The sequence below is a fragment of the Electrophorus electricus genome, chromosome 12 (assembly GCF_013358815.1).
Source record: "Electrophorus electricus isolate fEleEle1 chromosome 12, fEleEle1.pri, whole genome shotgun sequence".
Taxonomy (NCBI): domain Eukaryota; kingdom Metazoa; phylum Chordata; class Actinopteri; order Gymnotiformes; family Gymnotidae; genus Electrophorus; species Electrophorus electricus.
Genome location: NC_049546.1, coordinates 15,124,331 through 15,135,350, shown reverse-complemented (window position 1 = coordinate 15,135,350; position 11,020 = coordinate 15,124,331). Strand labels below are relative to the sequence as shown.

Below are 11,020 nucleotides of genomic sequence, written 5' to 3'. Positions count from 1 at the left end.
GGTTTGTTGTTCAGATGATTGAGTTTAGGGAAATTGTACAAAGCTGCCACCTAGCGGTCAAATGGCCACGACCCTTTGACGTGGATAATGAGTGACATCTAGCGGTCAAATTGGTAAAGAGGACATTAGTATTAGATATCCTGTGCCCTCTATATTTACTGACATCCTAGACAGATTAGCAAGAAAGGTTCTGTAAAAAATATTTGCTGATCTACCTGTTGATATTCTTTTAATCAAAATGTGAGATAAATATAATATTATTATGAAGTAAAAATGATTCTAAGAAAAAATCTATCATGTTTGATAAAAAAAAGTATAACAGTGATTGGCATTCCTAGAAACAGAGTACATTAGCATTTATATTTATCTTTTTTAGTTAGTTACACACATACATACACAAATCCAACAACAACAAAACAAAGGCAAAAAAAACAAAAAAACCAAATGTGTATTCACATTCATAAATCAGGCAATGGCTTAAAAGAGCCAAATACATGTCTCAGAATGCCTATCCCTACCACTATGGCCTTGATTGAGAAGTTTAAAACAAATGTAACTCTCATGAACCTGCCTGAAAGAGCAAGTGTGCCAATACCGCATCTATATATTGTTTTAAAGGCAAACTTTTCTCTAGGGATCATAGTCTGAGAATTGCAAAGATTGGTTGCATCTTGAGGTAATTTAGTCTTCAAAGCTGCAGTCAGATGCAACCACCTTGTCTAATGTGGAAGGCGTGGCACAAGAAAGCCACTGTTGTAAAAACTCTCAAACTTAAGACCCAGGTTCTGTGATCAGATCACGCAAAGATATAGACAACAAACAATTAAAGTGAAGTGGGCAAAACATGGTGAGAGTCATGTAGAGAATGTCCTAACCTCCACTGGAAAGATTGGAGATAGTGCCCTGATGTCATAAGGCTGTTTTATTTTGTCATCAAGAATTATTTTAAGTACTTGGTGAATTTAATTCGAACCCTTCTTGCACCTGCCAGAAAGCTAAAATTAGTGGTTGTTAAATTTTTCAATGGGACAGTTGAAAAACAATGGGATCTAAAGCATATTTCCAAATCCACACAAATGTGTTTCAGTGACTACAGAATCATGTTGTTGCTATGAGCATCACAGTCCCCTGGCCTAATCCCTACTGAAAACTTGTGGAGTAAGATAAAGAGGAGTGTCCACAAGCAAGGACCAGTCCCTCCTTTCTGAATTCTCCCTCTCATCACACCTTATAGAAGTGCCGTTATCTTGGTAAAGGTAAGGGTGCACAAATTACTGAATGGACAGGTGTCAATAAACAAAACATACACTTTTCATCATAAAATAATTATATATATATAGGTTTTTTTAAAAAAAATTTTCTTTGCAGCAAATATACATAATTTTCACATCTTGCTGGGCATAAAAACAATAGATTAACAGTCATTTTATCCCAAGTGTCACTCATAATATGTTATTGCTCCTTCTGATCCACAGCTATCTAGAGTCATTTTCTGCTGCCTCTGATAGTGTTCCTCTAATGGGCATCCTTGATGCCTATGGAATTAAAGGCCTTCCACAGAGACTGAGCTGCAAATCCTCTACATCCCACTGGATCACCACCCCTTTGTATATCACTCATCCACAGAGTCTGCATTCTTGGCTCACTTTTTTTCATGTTTCCTCCATCCTCTCCTCCTAGGACAGTGAGCTCGTGTGATCGCCAATACAGTGCCTGGTTTTAGGATTGTCTCTGCAAAGTTCTCAGAATTGCTTCCTGAGATCAATCCTCATCTTGCCAGTCTCAACACCACAATTAAGATTTTTTTTTCCCCTGAAAATGATGTGTGTAAATTATTCACAAACTTGAATTTCATACATATTCATGCATGGTATTTAACTGTGTCAAACTTTGTTGAGGTGGACACAAACATAACAAGTGATCTGAAATGATTCTGTAATGGAGAATATAACCAGATTTCCCAGTCCTGGGCCTCTGCTTGTGGATACTGTATTTGAGGAGGCTGTACTGACTTTATTAGTGTGGCAATCACAAAATCTGGTTTCTTTGATTAACATACATTTTTGTGCGTAGATTGAAAAAGTGAAAAGGGTTGCTCACCACACAATGTCATTGACAGATTTATGAAGGTCAATCACTTTTTGTCTTATATTGCAACAGACCTGCTGTGCATTTATACAGTAGAGCTAGACCAAGGACACCTTTGAGATTTTACCATTTTAACATTGTAGGTAATGGAAAGAAAATAAGAAGTCTCTCAGGAAAAAAAAATCTCTTTATTAATTACATTATTTAAAATCACTGAGTTAACATTGAACCTATTCGCAAATTAATTAAGAAAAAAGGTTTAATAAAATATATTTTCCCAGCATTAAACACATTCTAAAATCATCAACCAACCAACCAACCAACCACACACACTTTTCCATTTTATCTACAGAAAGGCACTCTGGCACTGAAGCACAACCTCTAATATCTATGGGCTACTTGTCTGCATGCAAGTTAACATATCCAAAAAGGATCTGTGTACATCACAGATGCCCCACAGCAGCTCAGGTGGCCATGGAAACCTGCTTCCTCTGTATTTAGGCTGGTCCATATGAGAACAGTATGCCACACCCATGGTGGCAAAATGGTAGTGCTCCTTCCTTCTGGCTGGTGTGTAATCCCAGCCTTGCTCTAGCTCATTCAGAAGACACTCTCTTATCCCATGCACTGTCCAGTAATCTGTTCTTTTTGAGAAGTTTAAAAGGTCACTGAACTACCCAGTGAATATTATGCCAAGTTTTAATCTGAACTTCATCAGAGCAATCTTACATTTATGTGAGTTGAACATGAAACAAAAACAAAACCCCAAAACCACCAACTACACAGGAGTAAATGTTATTTCTATGAACTTCTTATTGTTTGCATAATTCAGTTTTCCATTTGTAGTGTATCTTTGGCCAAGTTAAAAGGCAAACATACAAATATGGTACTCACCATAAATGTACTACAAATCCATACATCACGCGAATGTACAAGTCTTTAATCAATATATTGACATACACAAAATTAAAAATAGTTTCATAAAATGATTTGAGAAAAGCAGCAAGTGTGTCATATATAGATTTTTTTTTAAACTTTAAGTTATGAGCTATAGGTCTTGATTTTCTGTGTGATGACAGCACAACAGATGGGACATTTGCTAAGGGAATCAGAACACTTCTTGCAGGTCACCAAGTGTCCGCATGGAATGAAAACAACAGAAATGTCATTGTCCATACAAACTTTACAGAGCTTCTCACGTTGGAGCTTCTCTAGCTTCTTCAAGGGATCCTCAGCTGCAACACAGAAACCCCAAAATGAGATTTACACATGAAAAATCAGTAAGGAATAAGTTAAAATTAGCCAAAATGCAAAATAAAAGATAAAATACAATACAAAAAGGGCAGAAGTCACAGGTAAATTACAAGCTCATCTGAATTTATGGGTATTAACCACTTAAGTGATTAGAACAAGAGACTAAAAGCACTTACTTTGTACTTCTTGACACACATCAGAATCACTGTCAGAAAGGCTGCTGGTAAGATCCTGAATGAGGTCAGCCACTGTGGTATATTCCTTTCTGGTCTGTTGGATCCTTTCTAAAATGGTCGCTTCCACTTTGATTGGCTCAAATCCCATCTCGACAGCTTTCTGGGCAATCTCTAACTGCATTATGTTTGATGCTGTAAAAAGGAAAGTCAAAATAAGTACTTCAGACATCGATTCCAGATCCATGGCATACATCAAATTTAAAAACAGCACACCTACGAGAAAGTGGATATAAATTTAGTATATCAAAATCAGATGTACCTACCTCTCTCATGATGGGAAGGACCATTCTGGTGAGGTAGGAATACAAAAATTAGAATGCTACTTCTCAGTGTTAATCTTCACATTTTTACAGGATACTATTCCATACATTACCACAATAGTCATTAGTGAAGAACTACTTACTGAACAGTGGCCTCTAGGACTCCTCAGCTGCACACTGTTGACAAACTCTTGCCCCTTCTCTGAGAGCAGGAAACTGCATCTGTCAGACATTTCAAAAATGTATTTAAATTAGATTCCACATCTCTGGATAACATACCCTTGTGTTAGTCATTCAGGATGACATACATAAAGAACATTTCACACATACATGTAAGGTGAAAGAACCTCAAAGGTTATGAGTCTGTCCAGTTAAAAAAAAATCTGTACTGTTAACACACTGCTCTCGCCATACCAACAACAACTGGTCCAACCAGACAAGTGATTTTTTTTTTTTGCGCTACTGTCTTGACTTCACATTTTACTTGTCCCAGGCATCTGAGCAATCAATATTGTTTAACCCTGCAACATGACTGAATGAGTTACTTGTAAGTAAGTGAGTCGATCAGTTACCCAGGATAGTGCTTTGCATGCTCCTCCCATGGATCTTCATTAGGCTGCCAGTTCTTGAGACTTCCTCCACATCTAAAACAACTCACACGGTCACGCTCCCCTACAAACACAAAAACAAAAGATTTAAACTACAACATGACTGGCAAATATTTCTCCATTTCCAAAAGAGTGGTAGCAAATAACACCACTCCATTACTGCAGTAGAAGCAATATAAAAGCAGTCCTAATACATGCAGTCCCAAGCCTCCCTTAAAGAAACTAGGAGAGACAAAACACCATCAAATGGAAACAGTAGCCCTACCTTTACTATAAAACCCAGCTCTAGCAAGCTTTTCATGGTCCACGGGATGCAGCGTGTTCCTGAAGCTATTGAGTCGCTCCTCAAAAGATTCCATTGAGCCTCTGGGAGCACTGCTCTGCTGCTGGGACTGCTCGGAGGGGATGTTGCCCACATCGTGGCCCAAGATGAAGAAACAGTTATGGTAGTACTTGGCGTGCTCTGCCCAGGGGTCATCACCCTCCTCCCAGGATGACAGCATGCCTCCGCAGCAGAAGCACTGCACTCTGTCCACCTCCTCGCTGGTCTCTGGTACGTAGAACCCAGCTTGCGCCAGGTTGCTGGGCTGGACCGGCGACTGTGTTGGCCAGCTGCTGAACGTCCTGAGCCGTGCATCTTCGCTCTTCATATGTGGTACAATGGGGTACACGGACTGGTCCACCACCTCCCCTGTACGGAGTCGGAACTGCATGGCTTCTGCCTCTTCATCGTAGATGGACTCTGTGGTCTGAGCAGAGGAGCTAGCAAAGAGGCTGCTGCGATGAGTGCAGCTAAGGAATTTGCAGGTGGGTGAGACCTCGAAGTGTCTCTGCACAGGCATGTCCCCTTGGTGCCAGTTCTCCACAGTTTGCCGGCAGCTGAAGCAGCGTACCCGGTCAGCCTCTCCTGTGAAATAGAATCCTGCCCGGGCCAGCCTTTCAGCAGAAACCTCCTGGACTTGCGGAAAGGCCCAGAAAGAATTCAGCCGTGCACTCATTGCTGACCAGTCATGTCCACCACAATCATCTTCAATTTCATCAATTACATTAGAGCCAGCCATGGTCACTCAGAGTACACTGAAACAGAAATAAATAGAAGCCCTATAACCTTTGTGAAAGAAAAACATTTTAAAAAATGTTATCAGGTGTAGGGAATTCAACCTAATCCAATCAATGCATATAGTAACCCATAGTGAGCCAAATGACTGTTTTTACTGTCCACTTAACCTAAAATTACCTCAAGTTTCAATTCTGAGAGTTTCTGCTTTTCTAAAAGTGTTACTAATTTGAGTCATGATCATACCAAAATGGTATGGAGCCTATACTCACAATAATTCCTTAGAGAGGAACAGTAAAATTCTGGAAAGACTACAGAGCAAGTCATGCAGCTTGCAATCATGAAGGCAAATTGCAAAGATAAAAAGCCCACAATAGGTTAAACACTAAAAGACCAAACAAATAAACCTACTTGACAAAAGCAGTTTCTTTGTCCATAGAATGTGTGCTTAAAGCAATAGAGACGAATTACAGTAGGAAGAACTGCAGAATAGTATGGGCGGTATTAAGGAATTTCCATGAGCAAAAAAGCAAGTGAATCTGGTTTATGTGGTATACTAATCAGTTGTACTTCTAATTCTTTGGAAAACTTCCCTAGTGTTTCAGAATTACAGATACAAGTAGAATTAAGTTGTCCTGAGAAGCTCAAAAGAAAACATATTAAACTCTTCCATGAGATAGCCAAGTCTCGTAAGTTTAAACTCTAATATGTTAGGTAATCTCCACAGGCTTCAATGTAAGCCTGAGCCGCAAAAAAAAAATCCATGCATCCAAGTCAAGTCAAAAAACATTTGGACGTTCTAAGCCTCTCTGTTATTCTGAAACATTTAAGAAACAGAGGCGTGGGCGGTGCACGTATATCGTGTCCGAAGTAGCTAGCTAAGGATTAAATGCAATTAGTTACGCCAAATGCTCGTAATGGAAACTGGATCTTAAAAAAACACTTCATACTGTACATTTTGTACAGCATGTCAATCTGAAAAATTTGATTCTGCAAGAAGCGGCCATGGAGGAACCAGGCTTAAGCAAGTCTCACAACGCATGACACCCCATTTAGAACGATAACTTACAACTGAAACGATGACTGAATGACGACGCATTATAGACCAACGGATGGTGTGTCAAAGTTTGCGCATTGACCAAATGGAGTTTATAAACCTTAATCACCCTTACTTAAAAGGCGCAGCAGCACCACCATACCAAGTTATGTAGTTAGCTAACAAGCACTAGTGTGTAGCTTGTGGGTTGACATCTACCACTTGCTGCGTCTTGTCACGTAGAGTATTAATTATATGGCTAACTCGATAGCTAAGGCAAGTTATAACGACTCCGAACTACACAGGTGAATGATCTATGAAGACAGCACTGGATCCCACAAACTGGACAATACGGATACACATCCAATTGAAAAAAATAATTGTTTCTGTATTACCGATGAATCGCAAAACAGAATAGGTGTAACATTATCCAATAAGCAGTTCATTTCGACAACACCCAAGTTGGTACTGGCCTCTCACTACACAGTATCTTTGTATTAATGTATAGTCCAAATACGCAAACTAGCTAGCTATAGCACGCTCTTAAACTTGCGGGAGTCCAAAGAACCTTCGAAGTATTCGTGACCTTTACTTACCTTCTGTTGAGATCGAGAAAATACTGAATGCGAGCCACCGCTTGCGTAGTATGACTACTGCCCTAAACAGCCCTTGCGCTGGCGGAAGTGACGACAAATCCACGTTACGTGGTTGTTACAACTACCGCTAATAAGATTAAAACCTTTACAGTCTACTCTAGGAGCAGCATCTACGCCGGCAACCCCAATGACGTTGTTACTGACACGCTTCCAACTGGGGAATTCGGGCCTTATTGGAAAATCCGAGTTTCCGATAGTAAATACGACGTTGTGGTGGCGCTCATGTGCGTAAAACCTAGGTTAAACTTAGCACTGAGGTATTATTTTAAAAATATTGTAAAATGGTTTTAATCTGTTCAGAAAAGTCCTTAAATATATGAACTATATTTTCTGTTACTAATTAATATTAAACATTAATATTAAATTGTCTTTGTAATCCCTCTATCCCTTGGGTCGAGTGTGTGTATATATATATATATATATATATATATACACACACACACACACACACACACACACAGTGTGCATAATTATTAGGCAAGAGAGTACTTTCACCATATAATTACTTATGCATATTTTGCAACTCCAAGTATATCAGCTGATGTGTATTTGTGCAATGAGTGACGGTGTGGCCTAAGGAGAGCACACCCTTTATCAAGGTCTGCGTAATTATTAAGCAGTTTCTTTTCCAAAATGGGCCAAAAAAGAGCTTTATCTGACTCTGAAAAGTTACAAATTTGTGAGGGAATGCAGCATATTTAAAATCGCTAAGATATTGGGGTGTGATCACAGAACCATTAAATGTTTTGTTGCAAATAGTCAACAGGGTCACAAGAAACAGGGTAAGAAAAAGAGATGCAAATTAACTGCTAAAGATTTGAGAAGAATCAAACATGAAGCGACCAGGAACCCATTATACTCCACTGCGGTCATATTCCAAAACTGCAACCTACCTAGAGTGCCCAGACGTGCAAGTTGTTCAGTACTCAGATACGTGGCCAAGGTAAGGTAGGCTGAAATCTGACCACCACTGAACAAGACACATAAGGTGAAATGTCAAGACTGTGCCAAAAATGTGAAAACAGATTTTTCAAAGGTTTTATGAACTAATGAGAGTGACTCTTGATCGACCAGATGGATGGGCCTGTGGCTGGATCAGTAACAGGCAGAGCTCCACTTCTACTCAGATGCCAGCAAGGGGGAGGTGAGGTACTGCTATAGGCTGGTATTAATAAGGATGAGATAGTTGGACCTTTCTGACTCAAAGTCAACTGCCAAACCTACTACCAGTTTTTTAGAAGACACTTTCTTCAAGCAGTGGTACAAGAAAGTCTGCATCTTTCAAGAAGACCATGATTTTTATGCAGGACAATGCTCAATCACATGTGTTGAAGTACTCCACTGTGTGGCTAGCCAGTAAAGGCCTAAAGATTAAAGAATGACATGGCCCCCTTCCTCACCTGACCTATACCCTATTGAGAACTTGTGGGCCCTTCTTAAACAGATTTACAGTGAAGGAAAACCATACAGCTTTCTGAACAGGGTCAGGGAGGCTGGGGTTGCTACTCCACAAAAAGTTGATCAACGGATTAAGAAACTGACAGACTTCATGAATGGAAGGCTTATGAATATTATTGAAAAGAAGGGTGGCTATATTTGTCACGTCACGTTTTTTTGTAAACTGAGTTATTCTCACAGATGAGAAACAAGAAAATTTCAGTTGCACAATAATTCTGCACACATGGATATTCTCCTCAGAGCCAAAAGCTCACTTACTTTCTTAAATATTCTGGTTTGAGGTTTAACATTGGATTGACTGAGAGCACTGTAGTTGTTCCATAGTAAAATGAATCCTCAAATTGCAACTTGCCTAATAATTGTGTGTATATAAAATATTAGTGACATTTTAGGCTACATTTTAAATCAGAAATGTAAAGATCTATTTTTGCTTTTACTGTCCTCAGGGATGGATTTTTGACCAAGTCAGTAGAGCCCGTGCCCAGGGAACTCCGACCATCAGGATTCATGAAAGACCTCAGCCCATAAGGCCCGATGCAGCTTAGACAGTGGAAGCATCACTACAGGTTTAAAAATTATATCCCTAGACTATGTACAAATCACAAAATCAATAAGGCAAGCTATATGTGTAGCACTCCTTTCTCTATGGCTGAGAGCAACTTGGTTAAAAACCTACAGGGACGAGGCTACGCAGTTTGTAGTATTAGAAATTGTATCTTGATGCTCTGAACTTTTATCACAAGACATGTGAATAAACTATAAACATTATTGCCTCCAACATAATGAAATTTACATAAGTCAAAGACAACAAACAATCATTATAATTACAAACTGAATTTACATTAACACATGACCTTGAATAGACAGAATGTTTCGTTTTCCCTATATTCAATTATATAGGTTCTTGGTGTTGAAGACTTTGTATGTTCTCACGCCAAACTAATGCACACTATCAGCACTTAGATCGCAGTCCATCTAAATATTTATACCTGTCAAGATGTCAGTTACATATGAACATTTAAAGTGGCAATATCCCGGTTTTCCCCCTTTATAGGCCTGAAATAGCTAACCCGCTTAGTGGATGGAGCAGTATGTGCTTTGAGTGCCTCATCAAACAACTGTCAAAAACAAGGGTTACCTGTGATCCACTACTGAGAAGTGCTGTATATATCTCACACCCTCTACTTTCACTGAAATTGTGGCTGGTGGTCCAACCAAACCAAAGGGGTAAACTGAGCAGAACAGTACCCTCGAACCTGGTGGTGTAGTGGCCTCACCTCTTCAGGGGGTCTTGCACCTCAATGTCTTTGTATGCTATAGTGCCTGTTAATGTGATGCCTTGACTCCTCATAATCTTGTGAGCAAATTTCATTCACTAACTGCAGGACGTTTAGCCCTCCTTTCCCTCAAACTGAGATTCAGTTTCAGGACAGTCCACGTAGTGCCCTTTGGTTGAAATGTTCCATTTAGCTGAATGGTTTTGTATGAGAGGAACTTCTAAAGCCCTACATCCGCTTTAGGTACTATATCTACTTTTGCTGACATCATTACCAGTTGCCAAAGGGGAACTTGGCTTGAAGGTTTAAAAGTTTAGTTGGTATGAAAGGTTTCACAAATGCATTAACCAGTTCTACCAAATAACTGCCTCTTCATTTCATTTTCAAAGTAGTTAAAAAATTATGACCAGTGTGGCACAACAAGTACTGTTGTTATGTTTGACATAGTGAAATAACATTTTTAAGATTCAGAGCATAAGGTTGCATTGTGTTGCCAATCAGTGTTCAATTATGTTTAAAACTACACTGTTACAACAAATGTAGCAAAGAAAAACTAATGTCACATGGTAAAACATTCATTAAGGATAGTTGAAAATTCAAAAGAAGCAGTTTCTATCAGATTTATCTTGGTGAAACTGAAACTTCAGAGGGCCTCACCACAAGAGAAACCCCCATACGTGGATATGAGAAACAGGCACAGTGTAAGTTATGCATGTAGAACAGTGGGTTAGGTTCCTCCTAAGATACAAATTGATTTTCCAATTAAATGATGTAATGCCAGGGCAAAATAAGGTGATGTTTCAAAAGCTGTTTCCTCAGTAGAGGAAATAGTATTATCATCAATCCACATACTTGGCGAGAAAGGAAGTTGAACTGTGGAAACTGTCTTTTTGAATCTTTTGTGGAGTTAGCACCGGAGTTGTGCAAAAGTGGCTCCATGCTATTACTGGTTGCTACTGCAATTACCATTGCACACATTAGTCTACACATCGCAGACAAACACACAGAACCCAACATCCATCAAGTTGTTTATAACTAGCCACAAGGAGACATTCAGACCCAGGGAAATCCTCAGGTAGTCTATGACAGA

The 11,020-nt window shown here is 39.3% G+C and overlaps 1 protein-coding gene across 3 annotated transcripts; it reads right to left on the bottom strand.

Moving 5' to 3' along the window:
• Positions 1 to 2,257: 2,257 nt before the first annotated feature.
• xiap (X-linked inhibitor of apoptosis) lies at positions 2,258 to 10,112 on the bottom strand. 3 transcript variants are annotated; one of them, XM_027016486.2, is made up of 7 exons: positions 9,931 to 10,112; positions 4,712 to 5,523; positions 4,411 to 4,510; positions 3,982 to 4,060; positions 3,842 to 3,866; positions 3,519 to 3,710; positions 2,258 to 3,323 (listed from the first exon to the last, which is right to left on the bottom strand). In XM_027016486.2, exons 2-7 carry the CDS (start codon positions 5,505 to 5,507, stop codon positions 3,130 to 3,132), a joined length of 1,386 nt encoding a protein of 461 aa, XP_026872287.2. In that variant the 5' UTR covers positions 5,508 to 5,523; positions 9,931 to 10,112; the 3' UTR covers positions 2,258 to 3,129. The 3 variants fall into 3 exon arrangements, with proteins under 3 accessions (XP_026872287.2, XP_026872277.2, XP_026872298.2); XM_027016476.2 differs by lacking the exon at positions 9,931 to 10,112 and adding an exon at positions 7,136 to 7,218; XM_027016497.2 differs by lacking the exon at positions 9,931 to 10,112 and adding an exon at positions 5,915 to 7,081.
• Between the last annotated feature and the right edge of the window lie 908 nt (positions 10,113 to 11,020).

Excerpts from the sequence above, each read along its gene's own strand:
- xiap (XM_027016486.2), bottom strand. The coding sequence starts at position 5,507 with ATGGCTGGCTCTAATGTAATTGATGAAATTGAAGATGATTGTGGTGGA. Across the intron at positions 3,867-3,981 it reads GTCCTAGAGGCCACTGTTCA|AATGGTCCTTCCCATCATGA; the intron begins GTAAGTAGTTCT and ends CTACCTCACCAG. Across the intron at positions 3,711-3,841 it reads TCCTTCCCATCATGAGAGAG|CATCAAACATAATGCAGTTA; the intron begins GTAGGTACATCT and ends TCCTTTTTACAG.